This window comes from Oreochromis aureus, linkage group 19 (genome assembly GCF_013358895.1).
Source record: "Oreochromis aureus strain Israel breed Guangdong linkage group 19, ZZ_aureus, whole genome shotgun sequence".
NCBI lineage: Eukaryota > Metazoa > Chordata > Actinopteri > Cichliformes > Cichlidae > Oreochromis > Oreochromis aureus.
Window position 1 is genome coordinate 19,284,607 of NC_052960.1, and position 24,796 is coordinate 19,309,402.

Sequence of the window (24,796 nt, forward strand, 5' to 3'; positions counted from 1 at the left end):
GCTTTTTTCTACTCTCACTGAGCACTCAAAGCGCTTTATACAACGCTTTATACAAGGTCCAACAGTGAGTGTCTTCAGACATCTGTAAAACACAGTAGAGAATTTGTCGTGGTTTGAGGCTGCATTTCAGTCGGAGGTGTTGGGGACCTTGTCAAAAGAAAGAGCCAAGATCCAAAGATCTTTGAATGTCTTTTTTTACCTCATATACTGCATTTCTGTATGTATATATATATATATATATATATATATATGTATGTATATATAGATAGATATAGATATAGATATATATTTTACATGTTTCAATAAATCACTGCACCTATATATTAAAAGAGGGGGAGGAGGTCAAGACTTTTCAACAATACTGTATATGTCAATAAACTACCTCTTAGAAGTTCAGGGTGACAATAGGCTAATAATAAGTTTAAATACACACATCAAAATGCACAATGCTTATATAGGTAAAATTATCCAAAGTTCAAAACTAAAGAAACCTAAAGACATCCGATTAAGAAATATTCAAGCATAATACTAACAGCCTGAAGGCAGAAATTAGAATGATAATAATAATAATTAACAAAAATAAGAATAAAACAAAAACAAACAAACACATTAATGATGAAAGGACTGATTGAACATGAACAATGTCATTTGGATCACGTTAGACTAATGATGCAGACGCTCAACTAGCCATGTCTAATGTTTGATGAAGCAGATTATTGATAGATACGAAAACCTACGTCACCTACGGGATATACGTATCTAAATGCGTGTCATGACAGTAAATAAGAAGATAAAAACAAAAATAAACGAATCCCTTTCTAATGTAGTAAAGTAATTCAAAATCCAGAACTGTAAAAAAAACTTAGCGTAAGTTTTTCTTTTAAATATATTTTTGTTGTTTTTACCACACTGTGTGATAGTCTTGTTTTAAGGAGTGTGTAACAGTTTAGTTGTTGAGCGCATTAGCTTGCCATTCCTGTCATCTTTAACGCTGACTCGGGTGCGCAGTCACCAAAATACATCACATCCGTTCTTTCACGGATTGGCTACTTAACCGGGAAGTGCGTTCCCTTTGAACGCTTCCCCCGATCTAATTGGTGAGTTTCACGACTTTTAAAATCCAAACGGTTGTCGCCCAGGCAAGCCGAGGGTTTTTCAAAGCTACTTCATTTCTCATCGTCACTGTAGACGAAGACATAATTTCTCTCAGCACCATATGTTTTATTGAGGTAAGTGATAGATACACGGGGTTACAGTTTAGTATGTTATTTCTGGCAATGTTTGGTATTTTAAAATATGATGTTGAGATTTTATTTTCTTCGACTTTGTGTTAACTGAAGTGTACTGGTTAGCTAGCAAAGATGCTGTTGTCACTTTACTGTTGACGTTAACTCTATCGGTGCTAGTGTGTACAGGGTGTCGAAAGTTGCATTAGCATTAATGAAAAATTTGTAAAATTGAGTAGGCAGTAGATGTCTGTTCTTTGTAACCTAACCACGCCGAGGCTTTTACTCTGCGGTTTATGTGCATTGTTGTCCTCTTACTAATAAGTAACGGCTGAATGAAACACTGGTCTCCTGGCATCCATCAGAGACAGTGGGGGATTTATCTACCGCTTCAGTGCCAGCAAATGTCTGTAGAGCCTTTAAGACGTCAGTTAAAGTTAGTTTGCTATCCATTATTTGTAACCAGGTTTGTAAAGTTAGGCATGCTAACTTTTGTGGCTACTAGAAATCACGTGTTGCTGCTTGGTCATGTGAGTCATAAAGTTTAACCAGTTAAAATAACTTGGAAGGCTCATTCCTCCCAATAATGCTTCAATCATCAAGGGGCCTCTGGGATAATACATGACTTAAATAGCAGTAAGTCTAAAGACTAAAGTCCAAGGCTTAGTTAAATATTTATATCACAGGATTTATCAAAACTGGCGGATGAATATTTAGGAGTTTATTTTAAACTGATAATGCTATATTATCTAAAAGCATTATTTGTTACCAAGTTGTTGACACTGACTGCCATTTGAGTGTGAAAAAATAAACTCATCAAAGCCATCTGGTGGCCAAACCATGCAACTGCTGCAGGGCTAATTCGACCTTAAATATTTCGTTGTGCACACATACAGCTCGCAACAGTTATCAGGGTGTATATGTAAGAGTGTTAAACTTGTTTTGTTTTGTTGTTGTTTTTTTAAAAAAAAAGGAGGGACCTGCTTTTTGACTGATTTTACTTGAACTTAAAAAATAATTCAGCTGATTAAAGTAACTAAACTAAACCCGAGACAGGCTGCATCAGGTTGAATTTGAATTGGAGAGGCAAAACACATGTAGAAAGTGGTGGGATTAAAGACAAACAGTAGCCTTGCTGCAAACCACCTGGAGAGACGTTAAAATGAGTTATAAGAACTTCATCAGCAGAAGTACTGGCTCAGTATATGTGCCTTAGTTCTTGTGTAAATCTTACATTATGTTTCTCTCTTGCTCTCCACCCACACTGAGTAAACTGCAACCAGAAGAGTGCCTTATCAACTGGTTGCAGCTTTAAGACTGACGCCTCCTTCAGCGGTAAGGGTTAGAGGTCCCAGTACAGTCGCATAACAGTTTGTTTCTCTGTTTTTACAGGATGAGCTCTGTTGATGTTAATGATGAAAATCGTGGGGTCTGCCCAGGAGGAAAGCACAACTTGCCTAACGACATATTTGCCCTGGATCAGCCGACTGGAAGGCCCTCCATCCTACGCCAGACGGAAAACCTACCCAACAAGACTGTACCAAAGGGGGTAAAGGTAAACACTTGCATCCCATTCAATTTTATAGTCACAAGGCAGTGTAGCCCTGGGCAGAAAGCTAATGTTAGTCAGCAATCATAAATGGAGTGACTGTCTTTCACTCTTGACTATCAGATGTAAAATATTTACTTTTGCAACTATATGAACTCTGACCTCAGCCTGTTTGTCTCTAACCAGTGTTAACAGAATTTTAATAAGATGGACAAGAAAACCTATATAGAGAAAAAGAAATGCAGTTATTTGTAGACACAAAAGGTTTTTCTAGGCTCAAAACAGGCCTTTTGGGGGCAGCTGACTACTTATGACTACTGACTAAATAATTTGTGTGTAGGTTTGTTTTCAGACTCCGAGAAGAGACCCTGTGACTAAAAGAATTCTGTCGCCCAACAAGTCTGTCAATTTATTGAGTGTTGACGAGAATACAAAAGTTATGGATTTGGATAAATCAAAGTAAGTTAATGACTGTCGTTCACCAGTATGCCTCTATTGAAATAAGTGTTGCATTTAGTTAACCTATCATGTTTTGGTTTTGCAGTACTTTGCCACAGGAAGCCACTGAGCAACCCAAAGAAGGTAATTTATTTATTTTTTTGGGAAACTTGTAAGTTATGAGCTTTATGTATTTTTTTCCCCCTACCACTGCTGAGAGATTAGCAGATAACTTCATGACTTTTTTTCTTTCCCCCTGCAGAAGTGTCCTCTTATCCCGATGACAACATGCCAATACAAAGCAAAGGTGGCTACATGCTGGATTTTGAAAACCTTGATGACATCAATCCGTTTCAGGGATCTAACAAGATGGCTCTCTCACCTATGAGGCCTGCTGTTGAAAACCCCCCTGCAGATCATAGCAAGTCTGAAAACACACCACCAGTGAACATCGTGGAGGAGCCTATCAAAATGGAATCGGCACTAGATGAGACCCTTCCATTCAGCGCGTCTGTAGAAAACTCACTCGCTGATCTTTCTGCAGATATCGGCTCCACAGAGAGCAGTGTGGTTATAGTGAAGAAGGTTCCAGCGGTCGAGGAAGATGATTCATGGCCTGCTACACCCGATGAAAAACAGCTTGGTGCTGCGTCTTCAAGCACAGATCAAGAGAAGTCGTCCAGCAGTTTTGCAGAAGATGCTCCACTCCCAGCAAAAGGTTCTTATAACTTTGATTTTGACAACCTTGACGCAGTCAATCCCTTCCAGACTGGTGGCTCTAAAATTCCAAATTCACCTGTCCTTGGGAGAAAGGTGTCAAACGATGATGCACCTGCAGAGGAAAACAAACCATCTGTTGTTGAGGTGGCCCAAGAATTGCCTGTTCAGTGTGAGGTGAAGCCTGAAGCTACAGTGGATCTGATATCTGCCGATACCGCAAAACCCCCTCCTGCTGAATCCCAGCCAGCTGATGACCCAGTTCAGGAAGGCCCAACCAAGGAAGGGCCTGTCAAACTTGAATTCAATTTTGATGATGGTGCTGAAGTCAAACGGAAACCGCCACCTAAGAAATTTGGCAAAAGGCCAACTGGTGTAAGACCTAAAGAGCCAAAGCAGGTGTCTGATGTCAAACCACCAAAAGAAGCCGAAGTGAAGCCTGAAGTCAGTGATGGTGATGCTGATGCTTTACGTCCTAAAAGTTCTTACTCCTTTGACTTTGAAAAGTTTGACGACCCAAACTTCAATCCTTTTGGCACAAAAACGGCTGTAAACAACTCCCCCGTGTGCAGCAGGAAATCCAGCCCAGAACCAGTGGAAACCGCAGTTCAGGAGCAAACTGATGTCCCTGTGACAAAGGAGGCTGAACCACCAGCATGGTAAGAGAAAGTATAGTTTTTATTAGCAGTAGACACTTCACATACCAGTAGTGCCATATTTCACAGTAGATTCACTCTAAAAGTTTTCACCTTCTCAGTGGTGAAGAGAGTTTGCCAGCTGCTGAACCGATCCCTGTAGAGGTAAGTTGGAGGAATGTACTTTGATGCAACTCTCACCATATTGTGTATGTGTGGGTTGTGTGTGTGTGGGGTTTTTTTTTTATTTTTTTTTTTTTTTTTTTTTAACAAACATCTGTTTATTATGGAATGACAGGTTGCAGATAACAAGGTTGCCTCTGACCTTGACACCAAACAACCAGTGCAGAATCTCCCTGAGTCCTCTGAACCCTCTCAGCCTGAGCAGAAGGCGCAAGCTGACATGCTAGACTTCAATGACGAGTTTGTTCCTGGAGCAATGTGTGAGTAATTGTTGGCTTCAGCTCTGTTTGAACCAAACCGTGCTTTTGTTCAGTCCTTAGCAGTAATGGGACGTTCTTTCTGCTTTTAACCCACGATCTTTATCTCCAGTCATGACCAGTGACTTTGATGGACAGATTGACTACCTCGAACAGTTTGGGTCCAGCGGTGTAAGTGCTTTCTTTATCTTTGTTTAATGACTAAATCCTCAACCACAAGGTTCTAAGTGTTTACATTTTCTCATCAACAGTTCAAGGAGTCCGCACTAAGGAAACAGTCCTTGTACCTAAAATTTGATCCCCTCCTGAGGGAGAGCCCAAAGAAGTCTGCAGGCCCGGGTGCTCAGATTCAAGCCCCTCCCCCTGCTGCCCCTGTTTTACGGTACGGTGTAGTTCTGTTGTGCCGCTGCTGTCACTGGACATTAGAGCCGAATTTGATCTGCTTTTGATTTTCTGTAAAATAAATTTATCGGAAAGGAAACATCTTCACTTTGTTCTGTTTAATTCAGGCTTGAAACACCACAGACGGCAGATAAAAAAGCGGCAAATGGTCCACAAAAAGATGACTTCAGACTGCTTGACGATGCAGCAGCACCGGTGAGTCTCTTGTGCTCTCTCCACTGGACCTGTCATTTCTCATCGCCTCTTATTTCTGCTAACTTTATTGAAATCATCTCCACTTATGTCATCTAGACTCCAGTCCTTGAGAGCTTCGTCCCTTCTTTCCCGCAGCCAGCAAACACCGAAGATGCCATCATCGAAGTGCTGAAGTACAGTCAGAAAGACATGGATGCAGCAATCGCCAAAGTGCAGGCAGAAGTAGGTTGTCTGGCTTTTCACATCCATACAGCATTTGAACATGAAAACATCCGCATTAAATTATGATACTTTCATTTTTTTTATTTTAAAATAATCAGGTTTAGCTACACTTTAAACACAAAGATCAAAATTTGTATCTACATGTAGCAGCCAATCAGAAGGTTAAAAGTAACATGGCACTAAGATTTGTTTCAGTCATGCTGGACTAATTGGCTGTACCAAAGGCCAGATAAGATTAATATGGATTATTTTGAATTGTGGTTCATGCAAAGTTCCTCAGGATCCAAAGAATAAATGTGTGGCATTGAAATTGAGCGTAATTTTTTTTTTTTTTTTTTAAATTTCAGAGTAATGGGTTTTCTAGATGATAGGCACTATTATTAGTCTCAAGAAAAAAAAATAAAGTGTACATTTCTCTGTCATATAGGTTAAAGAAAAAGAGGAGCAGTGGTGTATGAAGTACAATAAACTGCTTGATGATGGGCAAGAAATGAGGTGAGCTGTGCATCACTTTAAAATTTCTTGTTGTTTTTATATAAAATCAATTTTGAAGATCTTTGACCACATTTTGTGTCCTTCATAGGAAAATAATAGCTGAATTTGAGCTCATGATCGCAAAGATGATGGGTAAGTTAATATGTACATGTTACGCTCATCAGAAGTGTTAATGCGTGGGGTATTTTGTCAAACATTTAATTTAAAATTTCCTGCCACTGGTCAGCTGATCAAGAGAAGGAGAGGGAGGTGGCCCAGGTGAAGCTCAATGCAGCTCTGTTGGAGAAGGAGCAAGTATCCAGCGACCTGAACGCTATGGAGAGATCTTTCGCCGAGCTCTTCAAGAGGCTGGAGAAGTACAAGGAAGTTATAGAAGGTTACAAAAAGGTCAGCTCATGGAAACCAGACAAATGTTTGCTATAATTTCACATTTTTATTATTATTATTATTATTATTATTATTATTATTAATTTTTTTTTTTTTTTTTTAAGGTTAAGATTTAAATGTTGAAATATTTTCTGCATCCTCTACCCAGAATGAAGACACTCTGAAGTCTTGTGCACAGGACTACCTGGCAAGGATCAAAAAGGAGGAGCAGCGCTATCAAACACTTAAAGCTCATGCCGAGGAGAAAATTAGCCAGTAAGAAACTCTGGCCTTTTATGTTGAAGCATCGGGAGACTTGCGTTGACTAACTTTAATTTAATTCTCACCATCAGTGCAAATGAAGAAATAGCTGAGGTGCGATCCAAATACAAGGCTGAGTTATCTGCGCTTCAAGTACAGCTGCGCAGAGAGCAGCTGAAAGTGCAGTCACTGGAGAAGAGCTTGGAGCAGAAGGCAAGTCAACACCTTATTTTCATGAATTTGCAGCAGTATTATCACCTTTCTTCTTTTTCTTATTTCCAAATTCTTCTCTTGTTACAGGAGAAGGAGGCAGAGGAGCTCACAAAACTTTGTGATGAACTCATATCCAATGTCCAAAAGGGCTGAACTTGGTTTTAAATGCTGTTTGCTTCTGTTCTTTATCTCCATGTCCAGAGTGTCTTCTTGTGTAGTGTACTGTTTGTCTCTTTCAATGTTATAATACTGTAAAAAGGTTAATAAAAAGGATTTGCTGATCTGGTGATCATCTTTGCATCAATCTTTAGTTTTGCTTGTATGCTATAGTCAGGGATTCCCAAACTGTGGGCCAGGGCCCACTGGTGGGCAGTTGAGGTACTGCATGTAGCCTGCAGTTATAACAAATTTTTAAATGACTTAGAAGAATGTACACATGTATATTTATGTAAACACGTTTATATAAAAGGTGAATTAAAAATGATGACTGGAGGTTGGTTTTCATTATTCCCATCACTCTGACCTAAATGTATGAACTGGTTGCATATAACAGGTTAGCATTAGCAATTTATAGCCTACAGTCTATTATTTTTTTTTTTTATTTATTTATTTATTTTTTAACAATTTTCAAGGTAAATCACTTTGGAGTGAGCAGTAAAGACTGGGTACACCACATGGGATTTTCTGGATGTTTTAAGTCATAGGTGTCAAACTCTGGCCCGCGGGCCAAATTTGGCCCGCAGCCTAATTACATTTGGCCCGCGAAGCCATACCAAGTTACTATTAGAGCTGGCCTACTGGTATTATACAGCTAATATATATATTGTTTAGTATTAAGCTTTGCTTGTTCCATATTCAGTTTTTCAGCAAAATGTGTTTGAGTCCATAAGAAAAGATTCATTCTTATATCTGGAGGAATAAATATATTTCAATAAATATTAACGTTAGCCCGCGACTTTGTTCCAGTTTTGAATTTTGGCCCACTGTGTATTTGAGTTTGACACCCCTGTTTTAAGTGGACTGCAGCACTGCTGACTTTAGCAATGGCTGATATACAGGACCCTGACCACTAGAGGGCAGTGCATGCCTTCATAATTGAATCTTATCAGCTGGATTTTGTATTCAAAGCATTATTTATGGACATGACAATACCACAGCTTTTTGACTCAGTGAAACGCATCTGCTTTAAAAACAGGCCGCTCAGTGTACTCGGCCGTCATCTGTCTGGAGCCAAAGCTCATCTCCATCCTGCCATACTTGCAACAAAACAAGAGCTCACTTGGTACAATGCTCCCCTTCTTTCCTGAGCAATCACAGGGTCCTGTCACATCACTCCCACAGCAGGACAATGCACTTCCTAAATGGTGAAAGGAAATCCTACCTAGATTGGAGTTGAATGAGTAGATGGTGGTGGTGCAGACTAGAGAGGGGGGAGCAGAGGGTCAATTCACTTAAATGAGAAAAGATGCTGGTTGTTTGGTGTAGTCTTGCAGGGGCCATCACTCATCTATAAAGCAACTGTGAGACTGCTCTTGTGTCTGTACAGTATCTATTCATTCATCCCAGCACGTTCTGCCCCTCTGTGGGCATGCCCTCTGTGTCACCCTCGGCGGACACTTCAACCCACTCAAAGGAAGAAAGCTGACCTGCGTGCCCTGACGTTTTCATGAAAGGTACGCCTTCATCACAGTGCACACTGCAGCTTTTAGCTAATACCCAAAATCCACTGATCTTCAGGAAGAATGCACCTCTTTTTGTTTCTGGTCATTTAATCAAACTATCAAACCTTCAAACTTTTTTTTAAACCTTGGAGTACATCAAATAAGATTGTCAAATACAACCAATTACATACAAAAAATATCTAAATATTGGCATGAAGTAAATGTGAATAAACTGAGTGACAATATTCAAATATGTACTATACACAACAACGTAATAACTTTACATAGATATGCAAAATGCTTTACTCTGAAAAATAAACCTTTGATACATTTTTTAGCAAAATAAATTAAATAGTCATGACTCAGTTTGATTATAAATGACTACAGCTTCATGAACTGTGGGTGGAAAAGGTTGATGTCAAAAAGACTCATCTTCTCTTGTTTGTCAACATACTACTGACTACAGATGGGAAGCTACCACAAAAAAGGTTAAAAAATGATAATGTAGACCAACACAGTTGACATGGCAATGTAATTATTCCACTCTGTGAAAGACAATAAACATTTATCAGTCTATACTATATCACTTTTAACAGAAGTCAGGGATGGAAAAAGGTAACATAAAGGATAGTGGTCAGCATTCCCAGCATAATGCATCTTTAACAAACAAAAGGACAACCTGAGTAGGAGCGTAAAACCAGCCCTTTTGTAAGTCTTGAGTACCATTTTCATCTGTGCGCTCCAACAGCTGAGCATGTGAAAGATAAAGACCAACTTTCATTTGAGAAAATGGAAAATTCATCTGATGAGGAAGACCTTTCAGCTGGTCCTAATAGCTGCTATTAACCTCACACTCTTAAAAAATAAAATAAAAACGTCCCCGTCCTTTTTAGTATTAAGTGCCCAACAAGGATTAATCCATTTTTAGTGGTGTGAGAATCTGACAGGTATAAAAAAGAGAGCAACAAATATGGAAGTTTTTATGTAATAACAAAAAGTGTGTATCACTGGCCACTGTTTTTCCACACATTGTACACTTTTCCCAAAAATCTCCATTTTAAAAAAGTAATGCCAGGTGAGTGTCACTCCAGAGCTGCTGTTCAGTCCGCAGCTTAATGTCCGCACTGGAGGAGTGAGAGTATTTGGGAATATTTGGCACTAACACTGAAAATGAATGTGTTGATGCTGATGTACTTTCCCATCCACGTGGGAGTGAGTGTGTGTGTGAATGTCTGTGTAGATTTTGGGGTAGATTTTAGTGGGAATTGTTGGTCCTCCCTGGCTGAGGAGGAGCTGCTGCTGCTGCTGCGCGAGGTACTCCTCATAGTTCATGGATGTCACGCAGTCTTTCTCGGGGCTGGAGGAGCTGGACAAGGGAGCCGCGCAGCCCCTGTCGCGCTCCCGGTACGGCAGCCGGTGGGAGCTCTGCAGTACCTGTGCGGCCGGGGAGCTGGGAGGAGGACAGTGTTTTCTGCTTTGGCAGAACCACAGCAGCACTATGCCAAAGATGAACACTATTACTGCAGGGATGCCAATGATGACAGGCCAGGGGAGGGAGCTGGAGGCTTGCGGAAACATCGGTGTTATGTGAGGCTTAGTGTCTGTAAAAGAAAACAAGATTCCAGCTTTTAAACGTTTCCATACTCTGTTGTCTGCCTGCAAACTAACACTTGTAGTTTTATTATCACATTACTTGTTGTTATTCATCGCTGAATATGGGTTGCTGAGAAACATATGTTTGATTTAAAATCATAAAACAGAACAAGAGAGGAAAACGGCATCAAATAAAGTTTAAAAATGCTACATTTTTACTGAATGATTAATAATTAATTGATGGGGAAAATAGCCCAATTAGTTCAAAACATACTGATGCCTCCAAAGGTACCTTTTACTGATTTATGCATGCATATACTATTTGCACTAATGCAGATACATAAAGAAAAAAAGAACAAATTTTTTGTATATTTGATTAGATTGATAGGTTGATAGCACCGGGCTTTATCCAAGCTTTTCTACAGTTTACTTGTAACACTGCAGACAGACATTCCTCGAGCCTCACCTGGCAGCACACTGAGGAAGGCACTGCGGAAGCTGTAGCCCATGGTGTTGGCGCCTAAACAGATGTACATGCCGGCGTCCTCCTCCTTGGCGCGGCTAATGAGCAGCTTGTTGAGGTAGGAGCCGTCGGGCCTCGACCACACCTCACCCGTGGGGAGCACCACGAACCTATGGTCCCCCACCTCGATCGTGGAGTTGTAGCGGCTCTCCTCGTTGGTCTCCACGCGTTTGAGCCACTGAATGACCGGCTTAACGTCGCTCCTCACTTTGCACTGGAAGGACGTAGTGCCGCCGTAGTCCACCGTTGTGTTGACCGGGTGGGTGCCTGTCAGGACAGGTTTGGAGTTTGTCCTCTCTGAGTGGACATACAGAGAGAAACAAAACAAAACCCAACTTGTCAAGATGCACACAGACATCTTTTGACATGACAGCCCCTCTGCGGACAGAGGAGGTCTTAGTCCTCCACGCTGTTATTACCCTCAGGCTTAGAACTTATAATTGACATTGAGGGAAGAATACCACATGTAACACAAGAAGTATGTGTGATTAGTTTCCTCTCTTTCTTTGCTCCTGGTTGTACAGCACACATTTCTCATGGGAAAAGGGGGGGGCAGTGGGTCTGGCAGACAGCTGGGCTTTAATCAGCTCCAGATTGGGTGGATGGTCTCTAAGCTGAGCTCTCTCTCCCCTCTGTACAAACACCAAGGCACAAGCCCCAACTCTCAAACTTGCTTTCTTAGTATTCTTCTCATATTCGTGATTACACATTCATCCATGCAGGAGGAATATGGATACGGCATGTTTTTCCTTGGTCATAATCAGACCCGAAACAGTGATTAGGCTGTCTGAATTTCCTGCAGCGACGTACATAAAATCACAAGCATGATACGCACAAACAGCAGTAACCATTTAAAATAATTTGCTCGGCCTCATCTGTTAGCCCTAATAATTCCAGGTGAGCATGCTCGGTATGTGTACAGCTCAGCTCTCTGCGGGATACTCACGTATGACCTCAACTTTGTACGTGGCGTTGATCTCCCCGGCACAATTGGAGACCCTGCAGGTGTATTTGCCGCTGTGCTCTGGCATCAGATTCTTCAGACTCAGAGTCCACTTTTTCTGACGGCCCTCGCCGACCTCCTGCTCCGTCAGCGGCCGGTCGTCCTTCAGCCACACGATGTCCGGTCGAGGGTTTCCACTGGCTGCGCACTTGAGCCGCACCGAGCTGCCCACTGGGCGAGCTATCACTCTCTTCCTCATCTTAGTAGGTTGAGTGAAGCGGGGACGCACTTTGGAGGAAAGTACAAGCTGGTTACTTTGAGTAGATAGTATAATTTACCTTTTTTCTACATTTCTCAAGTGAGGTTTTACGTTTCTATTGATATCTATATGGTTTCTAAAATCGTAATAGCACAATCCAGACTAACTAACAAAAACAATGTGATGTAGAGGAGATTAAAGGGGACCTGTTTCCTAATTTCCTGACCTACACATACTTTTATGATGATGGAAGTTTGTATTAACCCTCAGAGGTCTGGAGGAATGACCCTGACTCCTAACCCTGTGCTATATGAATATGTAGTATTTGCTCTTTTTAAAAATTACTCTCCCAAGTCTTGGCAGTCAAAAGTAAAAAAAAAAAGAAAAGAAATAATTCCAACCAACATGCATCAAAAACTATAAAAATATTTGTCAAAAAAGGACTTTTGTCTTGTCTCCAAGAAGGACAGTGTTCAGGGCTGGGGTTCGTAGTCATCACTGATGACTTAGATTTAGACAAACATGTAAGTAATCCCTGTGAGCCAAAGGTTGAGGCTTCAGACTGCTCTCTTTTAGTCAGTTTTTTAGTCAGTGAGAGTAGATTTCCTGCATGCTCAGGCACACAGTTCTGGCTGTGATTACAGCAGAGTCTCTTTATGAAGGACAGCTAATCAAAAGACATTTAGTAAAGGGGGTTAAAGCAAAAATAACCAATTTAGGAAAGTGGATAAATTGAGGGGCTTCTTTACATTTTGCTGGGAAAATACGTATGCAAAACTTGCATGGAAAAACAGCATATAAGACAAAAACAGCAAAAAACAACTTTCTTGTAATTTCTTTAAGTCAGGAATAGTTCTCCAGGCTTTCTGAAGGAAATTCAAAGCTCTTCTTTGGATGATGGATGCCTTTTGTTCTGTTCTCTGTCAAGATGATCCCACACTGCTTCATCAGTGTTTGGCTCTGTGAAGGCCAGCTCATGACTGATAGTGTTCCACAGTGTATTCTTTTCTATCCAAGTATACTTTTACTGCACTGCAAGTGTGTTTGGGATCAATGTCATGCTGAAAAATGAAGCCTTTCGGATGCTTTCCAGATAGTATTGCATGGGGGATCAAAATCTGCCAACACTTTTCTGTGTTCATAATTTCAACAATTTTGACACGATCCCCAACACCACTGACTGGAGTGCAGCCCCAAACCATGACAGAGCCTCCACCATGTTGTGCAGGCTGAACTCACGGTTGCACCAATGATGTTTTGAACCAAAAAAGTTAAAATAATCCACAAGACCCGTTTCACTGATTTTCAGTCCAGTTAAAAAGCACACTGCCCACCATTCCAGGCTTTCAGTTAATTTTAGGAATCACCTTGTTGGTCCAAAACTACAATTTTACGGCCATCAAAATGTGTTTGTCATTTTTTGCTAATTCGGCTAAAGGAATGGAAACAAATGATATGTTTTTGCAACAGTCTACTAGTAGCAAAGGACGATTTAACATTTAAAATGTTTGTTTTTTTTGCTAAGCTGTCTGTTATGTGTGGACACAGCACTGGTTCATTCCTTGAGTTAGGTGCATTTTTATGATTAAATGATTCATAGGTCAGTGGTGAGTGGTCCAGCAAAAAATGGTTAGGTACAAGGAGAAAAACTCTGAATCAGCTCCTGAAAGCCTGGAAAACTGTTGCCCAAGACCACGTTAAACACTTACAAGAAAGTCTGACTCCTTGGAAGAGAAATCTAAAGAAATGAGGGCTGGGTCAAGATTTTTGCACAGTTGCTATTACACATAGGTTTGCCCACAGCTGTAAAAGTAAATATGACTTGCAGTACATGCAATAAAGCATTCAAAACAACCCATTTAGTCCTTGAATTTCCAGCTGCAAAGCTGAGAGCATGCATAGAAGTCTTACCAAATTTTTCACCACCAAGCTCAGTGTTGGCTCCATCAGGTGCCCTCAATCCAGTTTTATCAGAACCTGAATCATCTGTTAACATAGCAGAAAAAACAAATCAGTCAACAAAAGGCTGAGCGAGACATCAAGGTCCTCATTACAGTATAGAAGAATCTGAATAAGTAACAATTATTGCACATTTCCTGTTTTTAGACCCATGAACACAACACCCGGTACACACTGAGATTTGAGACGATAGGCTAATTTTAAATCCTTCCATTACATTCCCCCTCTTCTTTTCTGTTATAGTCATTTTGCAGTAGCAGTGACCGGATACAAAAACAAGGCGAGAAAACTGTTCCTGGCTCTCACCGATTCAATTCAGCATTTATCGACAGGCTCTTCGGAGAGTGTTGCATGCTCAGGTCATACTGTGCAGCGTTTGGAAGTAATATGACCAGTTTATATAAGCTCGCTTCCAGGAGACAGCTGTGGAGTTTATGTCATTGGCTGACATCATACAGCTGAGCTAAGACAGGGGCTTAGAGAAAATATAATGAGTGAAACCTAATCGATGGGTTTGTGATGCGTATCCACTTTTCGAGTTAAGAAGTGATGAAATGGTAAAATGGTAAATGGCCTGTATTTATATAGCGCTTTTCTAGTCCCTAAGGACCCCAAAGCGCTTTACATATCCAGTCATTCACCCATTCACACACACATTCACACACTGGTGATGGCAAGCTACGTTGATGAATTAACGAAGCAGATCAGGTTTCTTGCCAGTATTTGCCAATGAGTGCAGATGGACATTAAGCAGATTATTATTGAAGAAGTGCTTCAATTGAATAATTTATTTTTACAATATTAATGAGGTGCAATTGCACAAAACATCCTCACGTTAAAAAATGAAAAAAGAAACCAGCGTATGTGTAGCATTTTGGGAAAAAAGGATTATTTTTTTGTCATTTAGCTGCACCTCCATTTAACAGTATGTTTTAACAGCGATCCCATAGGAAAATCTCCCAGCCAGTTTATTACCTTCTAAGACTCGTTTTGATTCCTGCTTCAGGGCAGCCTCACGTTGGGATTTTTTTTCAGATGCAGTTTGGCACACTCGATTCCCTCTCAGGGTTTGATTGGGTCAGGTAAAGAGGCCAGATGTGACTTCTAACCCCCTCGTTCTGCCTCCCTCTGAGTCCCCCCGAAACCCTCGAAGCTCTCTGGGGTTCTCTGGGTACAAACCCTCCTTTGTTTGTCCCCTGCAGCACCAAGCCCAGCCATGATGTCATGGCTATTTGAAGGGGTTTAACTGGCCAACTATAATAACCCATTCCTTTAAAAAACAGCCTCCACTGGAAGAAATATTTCTCTGTTGCTCACTCGGGCTCTCCGCATTCCTCCTGGTTCCTGAACCTCCCAATCCAAACAGAACATGGTCCCACACTGCCGGGGTTTTCTTTCTGACTTTTTTCTCTTTAATCTATTTCCTCTCTACTTTTTGGCAATTCCAGGGAACAATGGTGCCCTTTATAAGTCTGTCCTGTTAAAGCTATCCCTTGCCACTATTGTCCTTACACAATGTTGGCTCACTGGACTGCAGACAGGGGTGATGTAGGACATCTCCTGGCTGCCATATGAATGTTATTTTTGGAAATCTGAAAAATAAAATCAGTAAAGGAGAAGTGCTTAAGAAGCCTCCTCTATAAATGAGGATTTTTGTGTCCAGGAAGGTTAGTAAAAGCTGTTACACACTATGGAATCAGTGATCTCTGTGTGAAGTCACAAATTCTTCATGCAAATGGGACAGTGCTCCAAGTGAGACTCAGACTAAGCTGGCTAAAATACACTCAATCTTTTTCCACACAGCTCCCATTCATTCATGATCTAGCTACAGTGTTTGGGGTCTGACGCCATTCCCTCCCACTTCATTCACAAATCCAGCCGCAGGAAACAGGTCACGATACACTGGCCTCCTGTGCCAGCTGAACCACAGGAAAAAGCCTGGATGATTTGGGGTCACAATGAGCTCCAGATGTTGTTGGGGACACTAATGTCCAGGGAAAGTTATGCTCACTGGCCTTGCATCACACTCTGGAAATCTCCAAACAGCTCCCACATGTGATCAGTGAGACACACGGCAGTTTATCCAGCAGTTGGCCTGACAACATCTCTAGAGAGAGGAGAAAAATGAACAATGCGAGCCAACATTTTCACCCTAAAATAAGGAGCGCTAATCCTGTAATATTTAATCTGCACAGACATAAACATTAACATGCAATCCTCTAAATGCTAATCAGACAATCCCATATTAATCCTAGTGAAGCCTTGCTGTAGCCCGAGCAGCTGAGGATGAGACTGCTGCATGCATCGGTCTATCCTGGCGGGGGTGCTAGGAGGTGATGGGGGCCAGTTGTCAGGAGACCACCCCAAACAGGGCCCAAACAGCCAGCTGGAGGGATTGAGGAGGCGCCATGTTGCACTGACTGACCAGATTCTTCAGATAGCTCTTGGGAGGACACGCTGTCCGCTGGCAGATGGGAAGAGGGATATCTCTCCAGCCTCAGTGGAACCCCCTCCACCCCGCCTCCACGGATCAGCCCGCAAAACCTCTCACTCTCGCACTTCCAGTCTCACTCCACAGTCTTTATCTTACTGTCTTTCTTCTGCTTGGCCTCTCTGCCGGGTCCCAAGCGATGTCTTAGGAGTTATGCTCTCCATGTTGAACTTGAACAGCTGCCAGGATTTAGCTGACCCTCCTCCCCTGACCGGCACTATAACTGAATGCAGTTGCTCCTCTTAGCATATTCGCTCCAGTAAAAATAATACATGCACATGATGGATACTTCAGTTGTGCTGGGAGCCCGCTACCCCTCATTTACAGAATTTCAAATAAATAAACTGTGTTCTCTGATCTCTTTAAGCACCATAATTTATCCCCTAAACACACACACACACACGAACAGCAGGTTTACAGCATGCAGCTAAATTAAAAACCGTACACAATTAGGTGATTCAGTGTTACTGGAAAGTGTTGCTCATGATAATTGCAGGCTATTTGGCTGTATTAATCTGACTTCAGTCCTGCAAGTATTTTGACAATGAGGCTCCCATAATTTTTGTGGCAACCCGAATGAAAATGCACCCCTGATGGAACAATTACCTATAAAAACAAACGCTGCGGCGATGGCCTGCCAGCGCGTAATGGGATGATAGACAAGAGAGCTGAAACAGAGGAGAGGGTGTTCTTGAGAAATGCAAAGAGTCCATTTGTTATGCACTCATTGCCACCAGCACCCGAGGATAAGTAGGAAATGGAACAAGCCAGTTCAGGATTAAGAGTCAGGCCAGAAAGTCTCCAGGTAACTCCATAAAGGGTCAACAGACTTCTGATAACAATCTCATGGAAATTTGCTTCCAAGAAAGACTTAAGATTAAACCTGCAAAGGATTTTTTTTTAAAGAAGTCTCAAAGAGGAGTAGGGCAATGCATGCTCTACTCAAAGCAATCTCTGATCTCAAAGGAATCCGTGCCAGCTTCATCCCAGCAACATCTAACTGTTCATTTGTCTTCCTTCTCACTCAGTGGAGCCACAGCAGAAAGTCAAACCACACAAATTATCCTCAGGGAGAAAGCTATTTATCAGTGAGATTCAATGGTTAACTGTGTGTGAGAGTGTGTATGCGTGTGTGTGTCTTTATCTCCCAACTTTAAATCAGTATTTTTAAAAAAACATAGCCCAAATGCACATACAGTCTCTGGCTCCACTCTGGATAAATACTTCATTTTCAAAAATCGATCATCTCACATGTTCAGAGAAGACATCGGTCTGGAAAGCTCCTTTTTTTCTTTTTTAGACTTATTTGGTTATGTTTAGTCAAACTTTTTCTCAACTTGGAAAGAGATCTAAAAATGTCACACAACTAGTTTATATTTGTCAAGTTTCAGTGAAAATGATAAAGTACAATCCTCTAAATAATACTCCTTGCTTTTTCACAAGTCTTTAAGGATTACAAAAAATACTTGATAATTGTTTATCTGAATTTCCAGACACGAACTGACAGATTCCCAAGTCTGGAAATGCAAGCTGGAAAGTTTCATAATAAATGTTTATTTACTAACAAAACAGCTTGAACATGCTGTGCAGTTGTGAAAAGACCTTTTTAACATAGACGATTCATTAAATTACTTGCCTAACTTACTTTAAGTAGTTAGATTACCCGGCAAACATGTTTCTGATTTCAGGGGAAAACCTGACACCCACCTCCAAACATATAAGGACCCAACTGCCTGCTTCCACTTTAACTCACAGTTCCAGGTCAGCTTCTGCTACAATTACTACATTTCAGCACTTGAACCTCAACTGGACCTCAAGCTTCTATCACTGCTTTCACCTACACATACACTGAATGGCCATTTTATTAGATACATCTTGTTATTACTGGGTTAGAACCCCTTTTGCTTTCACGGCACAGATTCACAGAACAGTCCTCAGAGATTTTGGTCCATGTTGACACAAAAGCATCACACAGCTGCTGCAGATTTGCCAGCTGCACGTCCATGATGTGAATTTCATGTTTCACCCCTCCTAAAGGTGCTCTACTGGACTGAGATCTGGTGACTGTGGAGGCGATTTGAGTACAGCAAACTTACTGTCATGTTCAAAAAGGCATTTTGAGATGATCTGAGGGCACAGGCACATTATCCTTCTGCAAGCACCCATTAAAGATGGATACTCTGTGGTCACAAAGGAATGGACATGGCCACGAACAATACTGTCGATACAAGGCAGGGTGATGTCGTACCTCCTATCTGAATGAATCTGAATAAGTTTTTCCAGTCTTATATAGTCCAATTTTTGTGAGTTTGTCTGAATTTAGCATCAGTTTCCTGTTCTTAGCTGACAGGAGGGGCACCTGGTGTGCTCTTCTGCTACTCTTCTGCATACTGTGGTTGAAATAAGTGGTTATTTGAACTGAAGCACTCTGGTCATCCAACTCTGACCTCCGACAACAAGGCATGTCACATTTGTCTTCTTCTTAGAGACGGTTTTGTGGAAACATTCTAGTAGTGAAATTTCTGACAATATTACCTAATAAAGCGACTGGTGAGTGTATGCCTAGCTACAGTGAGTGCTCACACGTCATCTAAAACTTCCAGCAATTCAGGTTTAATTCTAACTTTAGTTGAACTCTTTGTATTTTCACTACCAAGACTGCCAGCTCCGTCTTTAACAAATTCTTTACGCTCACTAAAAAAAGTTCACAGGAATGTCCTTTAACTACACATACAGCCATAGCCACGTCTGACTTTGATACCATACAGCACAACTATACTACAAACCTTGACATTATAGCTGGCTCCGTGCCCCACTCTCCAACCTTTCATTTTAGCACAATCAGCAGACACCCTCATTTTCAACTCACCAGCAATAGACAGAGGGAGACCCTAAAATACACTTTGGTCTCATCTATTCCCCACTCATGAGCATGCTTTACTGCAATAAGGGCCGTTTTCTGAAGTGATTTGTGTTTTCCGCTTGTGCCTGATTATGGCTCTTCTTCGTCTGAAGCACGCCTGTCACAAGACCAGACTGTAACTCCTCCTGCGAGAGAGCACAGACTCTGGCCCAAATTAGGCATCTTAGAGTAATTAGAATAAACACAGCCTTCACGCTCCACTCCGCTCATTCATCATGTGCTGCTGTAGCGCAGAGGAAATGCACTGTGTTCAAAAGTGTGCAAAAGAGTAACACACTCGCTCAGATTGTGCTTAATCCTGCAGACCTCTTTCAAGAGCTGCGGGAGAGGCTGGAGACAAACTTTTACACTGAATGTGTTTCTTATTGTGAGGCTGCAGACCTCCTTCCTCTACAGAGTGTGGCCTAAGGAAAAGGAAGAGCTGGAGATCCAATTGAGTCACAGAGGATGAAGTAGTATGAAACAATATCCCGTGCCGCTGTTGACTTTGGGCAGACAGAGGTAGAGGCAGCAACACATAGAACAGATGAGAGGATCAGCCACTAAACCTCCATAAATCTACTTGTTTTAGAGCTCGACCTCTGTGAGCGATGCTTTCGTTTAACATTTAAACTGAGGTGAGATTTCTGACTGCCGGGAAAGGCTACAAATCTGGCCCCTAAACACCACAGCGGAACTTGATGAGGCCCGACCGTACAAATCAGGGACTGACTCACTGCCGCTGTTTCTGCTTTTAGTTAAGAGACAGGTGACTTCATGTTTTATAGTTGCTGCATTAACAAGAATGACACATTTTTCTGTGAGCCAATGATCTCATCTCGTGAGCCTGCCGAGGGGCAGGTTATCCAAACCAAACTCCGTCCACACTCACCAATGACGATGAGGGTGTAGTTGACGTTAACGCTACCAAAGCCGTTTGTTGCTTTGCAGATGTAGGTCCCCGCATCATCCGTCTCCACCTCTTTGATCTTCAGGCCCATGCGGAGGATGCGGAAGCGTATCCAGCCGCTGTGGATGTTGCGTGTGTCTTTGGTCCACATTTTGAGGGGTGGAGGGTCTCCTTCCACCGGACACGGCAGCTTGATGGCGCTGCCCACCCGGGCCGTCTGTCTGTGCTCAACTTTGTCAGACACCCGTGGAGGTCCTGAGGACACAAGAAAACATGCAATTAATAATGTCTCATATATTTCCTCATATGTCACAGCTCACATTTAAGTCAGTACATGTGAACGCTCACTTTCAGATTATCCTTTTCTCTTCTTTGCTTTATATGATGACACTGAGAGCATCTTCAGGCAAAACCAGTGAACAGAAACGAGAATTAAAAAGACGCTGAAGGAAAAGGTTTGTCTGGTTGGTTTTAGACACCATTAAAATATAGTCAGATAAAAATCCTTTGTAAACTCATGATGAAATAAAATTATAGCTCCAAAGCACTACATAATCTTCTTTTCACAATCAAATGTTCCCAATCTACTGATATTTGGCTGCTTTTGTTGTTCTTTACTATTTAAATGCTTTATACTGAATGTATTTTCCCATTTACCTTATGGATTTTTGTGTTCTGACTTTCCTTCTGCTTCTATTTGATGTTGTCTGTGCAATAATGTGCACTGCACAAATGTCAACTGAGTGTCTTTAAAAAAAAGGGTCCACATGATAAAGTTGTTTGTTAACAGTGAAAATGGGTTTCTGTGGCTGACCACAATATTCAGATGGTGCTCCACATCTTTTAGCATTTGTAGGCCAAAAACATTAAAAGCACGTAGCAGCTCACTGTGTTTTTCCCCCCATCATAGTGTAACAGACAATGAAACATCACCTGAAGAGGGATTAAGAGTCTTTAGGATGAAGTAGACATGTATCATTAAGTGATTTTTCCTGTTTGTTTTTTTCTTTTAGTAACATTTAAAAGTAACAGCAGTCAAACCATAAAAACTATCTAAAAATCTTTTAATTTGCATGACAGATAGCAACTTATTATAACTGAGTGATACTGAAAAAACAGCTTTATTCACACTTCCAAGACAGCAAGTGGAATAAGAGCATGTGAATCCTGACTTATCAGGATCAAATCAGAGTCTAAAACAGTGAGATCAGAGGCAGATGAAACGAGATAGAGGCAATTTGTCATCTTCTCGATGATTACCCAAAATCTTGAAACCAGATTGTAATAATTGGGTAAGCCCTGTCGTTCACTGCCTGCACAGAGAGGGTGAAGTGTTCTGGCTCTGGTTATGTGTAGCGTGCAAGACATCAAAGAGATGAGAGGGGGCGGTTCGCAGCGAGACGGACAGCAGCCTATTCTCCCGGCTCTTAATTGGCTCGGGTCTGCGCCCTCAGATCTGGTGAAGTGGAGTGGGCCGAAACACCCTGTGATGGTGTTAGGAGGCCTGCGCCGCTGGTCGCACAGCGCCGGGCCTCCGACTAACCCCCCATCAAAACTAAACAAAACCCTGAATTACTGAGCAGAGCAGACGCGGGGGAGAAACAGGAGCTGGAGGGAGTGAAAAGAGGGGGAGGAAATGCAACCAAACCCTATACCTGCGACAGACCTCAAAAGTACACAGAGCATAGACTGCGGCTCAGGACAAAGGGGCGCTCTGCTCGCAGTAAAAACAATGGAAAGGGTATGTACACATGGCCTCTCCCAACGCATGCATGCATACACACACACGCATGCACAGGGGTCACATTCCTTCAGTGCATTTCACACATATGGTAAACAAGAAGTTCATTATCCTGACACAGGTAACTCCACCTGGCATCCATCACTTTGCTTACAGATGTATCTCAGCTGCAGGTACAACATCTGGGCCGCTATCATTTCTAAAGCCAAAAATCTTTAACTCAGTCTTTTTTTCTCTCTCTCAAAAAATACATACAGCTGTATAAGTAAAATAAAAAGAAAAAAAAGAGAAATATTTCAGCATAAAAGCAACGAAACCCTCTTTCCTTTCCGTTTCTGTTTTTCTCAGTCATGCATGAAGACACCCATAAACTGAGAGTCTTCCCTTCCTCTCTGTGGATGTCCTTTCCTGGTCCACAGCACGCACAGGAAATTGGAAGTGTCATTGTTTATGTCTGTGGAGAAAATGCAACCGCAGTCTTTTTGGCTGTTGTCAGCTGGCCCGTATCTCACTCCACAGCTACTAGGAAATCAGAACAGAGACGCTCACTGTTTCTCCTCTGTAGGATCTGATTTAGGACCACAAACACGTCCCAGCGTTGGCTCAGTGCTGCTCGAGCTCATATGGACCGCGAGTCCTAAAGGATTTAACCGCCTCGGGAAAACATAAATACATTTCTGCCAAATCTTGAACAAATAGGCTTCAGTTATCTCTTCTGACTTATGGTCTCACAAGCCACTCAACCATGTGTCCCTTTTGGATTAATGGAGAGGAGTGACTTACAAAAACAAGGCCTGATTCATGTCAAAGGTTTAGCTGAAGCAAAGCATCAAAACAGATTGAACTTACAAAGGAAATGCTTCTGTCAAAGCTGCAAAATATATTTCTTGAGATGTAAGTACAAGTCCGAAGAAAATAAAAAGAGACAAGAGAACTTCTGAATGCCCCGTTTCCATTCATAAAAAATAAATAAAATAAAAAAAAAACACAAGGGTGAACTTTATTTTTTTTGCACTTCTTTGCAGAGTGTTCGACACTTACAGTAAATTCACGCCGACCTTCCAGAGGAGGATTTCCTTCCAAGCTGAGATTTCTGCTGGCTTTATGTTTGTGGTGGTTTTGGCTAAACTGAACTTTCACTGCTGCTTCATTTACAGACCCATTTTTCTGTCGCTGAATGTGTCCTTTCCAACATAAAGGAATAATTTGAGGGTTGGAGAAGTAACCTTCTTTCCTTTATCAGTGCAAGTTAGATGAGAAGAACTTTCTGATAAATACTGACACTGGAAAAAAACAGCTCTCTCTCTAACCTCCAAGTTTTTATGCTTGAATAAACATGATATGATGTGCCAGTTACTGAATTTAAACATAAAGGCAGGAGGATTTTAGTCTCCTTAAATGTGTCTCTCTATGAAAAATCTATGTATTACTTATGGACAGGAAACAAGAAGAAACTAGAGGAGTCAGAGAGCGGGACTCCCCCCCCCGAAGGGCAACGGCTATACTAAAACTGTGATGTTTTATGATGCTTTTATCACAACAGGATGACATCAGTCTGTTTTCATAACAACACTTTGATGTTTGACCTTTGACCCATGACCTTGAAGAATTACATACTAAAATGTTGTATTTTATCTTCTTTATCCATATGACTGGAGCAGAACTGGCTGAAATCTTTGGCTTATCTAAGCTGTAAAAACTCGAGATTTTAAAATATATTCAAGCAGTTTGTGATTTTGCAAAACTTCGTGGCAGCATTGTGACGGCGCAGGGTGTCCTATTGAAAAAATAAAAGGTATGCTGTACAGGTCTCTCCATGCCCTTTCATATAATATATTACTCAGTATGGTTTCTTAAAATTTTGGCCGTTAGCGGGCGCTAACAATAAAGGTCAAGGTCAAATGCTTAGCCACCCTAGGTACTGATGTCCCCAAAGGCCTAGTATATTGTTGTGAAGTTTTAAGATAATCCATAAAAAATGTGGGTAATACAAAGTTTACTGATTTTCACATTTGGTGTGACCTTGAAGTTCCAATTTTCACCACAATTAAATCAGATATGATATCATGAAAACTGTAGCCGCTAGACAGACAAACAAACCAAACTGATTACATACTCCTTCCTCTCAGGGCAAGTCTGGTTGTGCTTAAAGGTGAAAAAAGCTGCCAATCACCATCATGACTGACACCATTTATGTTATGTTATGTTAATGTTTTCTTTCTTTATAAACAGTCCACAAACCTACTAATAAAGGCCTTTTCCACAACAGCAACATAACTAATTCATAGATATGAATTAAATACCTGAAGAAATCCTGTTGTGTATTAACAAAAAGTGAAGCCAAATCCATTCTTTATAATGGCCAGCAGGTGGCGGAGCCTGTGGTTCCTAAAAGATGTACAATTGTACAGAAAACTGCAAAAACTACGATGGTTCTCAAGCTGAATAGTTTCTTTTCTTAGTTTCTTTTCTTTTCTAGTTTTGAGTCTTACTGATAATAGCACGATGACACGTTCATCTTCTTCTTCTCATGCAGGGCTCGCGGGGGCTGGAGCCTATCCCAGCTGCCATCATTTTTAAAAATTATTGTCACGATTACAGCCAAAAAGGATGATAAAGCAGGGTATGTTTTAGCACACAGCCTTGTGAGATGAC

At 41.3% G+C, this 24,796-nt stretch overlaps 2 protein-coding genes across 2 annotated transcripts in view; one reads left to right on the plus strand and one right to left on the minus strand.

Annotated features, from left to right (window-relative positions):
* Window positions 1–1,072: 1,072 nt before the first annotated feature.
* tacc3 (transforming, acidic coiled-coil containing protein 3) lies at window positions 1,073–7,640 on the plus strand. Its single transcript, XM_039603773.1, has 17 exons — window positions 1,073–1,229; window positions 2,619–2,781; window positions 3,116–3,234; window positions 3,320–3,357; window positions 3,476–4,589; window positions 4,688–4,730; window positions 4,864–5,008; window positions 5,118–5,176; window positions 5,257–5,387; window positions 5,515–5,602; window positions 5,699–5,824; window positions 6,252–6,319; window positions 6,408–6,451; window positions 6,546–6,706; window positions 6,855–6,961; window positions 7,039–7,159; window positions 7,247–7,640. The coding sequence occupies exons 2-17, from the start codon at window positions 2,620–2,622 to the stop codon at window positions 7,310–7,312; spliced, it is 2,592 nt and encodes an 863-aa protein (XP_039459707.1). The 5' UTR covers window positions 1,073–1,229; window position 2,619; the 3' UTR covers window positions 7,313–7,640.
* A 1,270-nt stretch (window positions 7,641–8,910) lies between these two features.
* Window positions 8,911–24,796, minus strand: part of LOC116334833 (fibroblast growth factor receptor-like 1) — a 36,557-nt gene continuing 20,671 nt past the window's right edge. The window contains exons 3-7 of the mRNA XM_031758379.2: window positions 20,383–20,655; window positions 14,050–14,124; window positions 11,883–12,167; window positions 10,880–11,233; window positions 8,911–10,421 (exon numbers count right to left, since the gene is read on the minus strand). Of these exons, the coding sequence (XP_031614239.2) occupies window positions 9,979–10,421; window positions 10,880–11,233; window positions 11,883–12,167; window positions 14,050–14,124; window positions 20,383–20,655 (1,430 nt within the window). The 3' untranslated portion in view covers window positions 8,911–9,978. The remainder of the gene's footprint in view (window positions 10,422–10,879; window positions 11,234–11,882; window positions 12,168–14,049; window positions 14,125–20,382; window positions 20,656–24,796) is intronic.

What these genes read in the sequence shown, in the direction of transcription:
- tacc3 (XM_039603773.1), top strand. Translation starts at nt 2,620, where the DNA reads ATGAGCTCTGTTGATGTTAATGATGAAAATCGTGGGGTCTGCCCAGGA. An exon ending in CTGTACCAAAGGGGGTAAAG is followed by an intron (nt 2,782 to 3,115) that starts GTAAACACTTGC and finishes ATTTGTGTGTAG; the next exon opens with GTTTGTTTTCAGACTCCGAG. An exon ending in GTTTGTTCCTGGAGCAATGT is followed by an intron (nt 5,009 to 5,117) that starts GTGAGTAATTGT and finishes CTTTATCTCCAG; the next exon opens with TCATGACCAGTGACTTTGAT.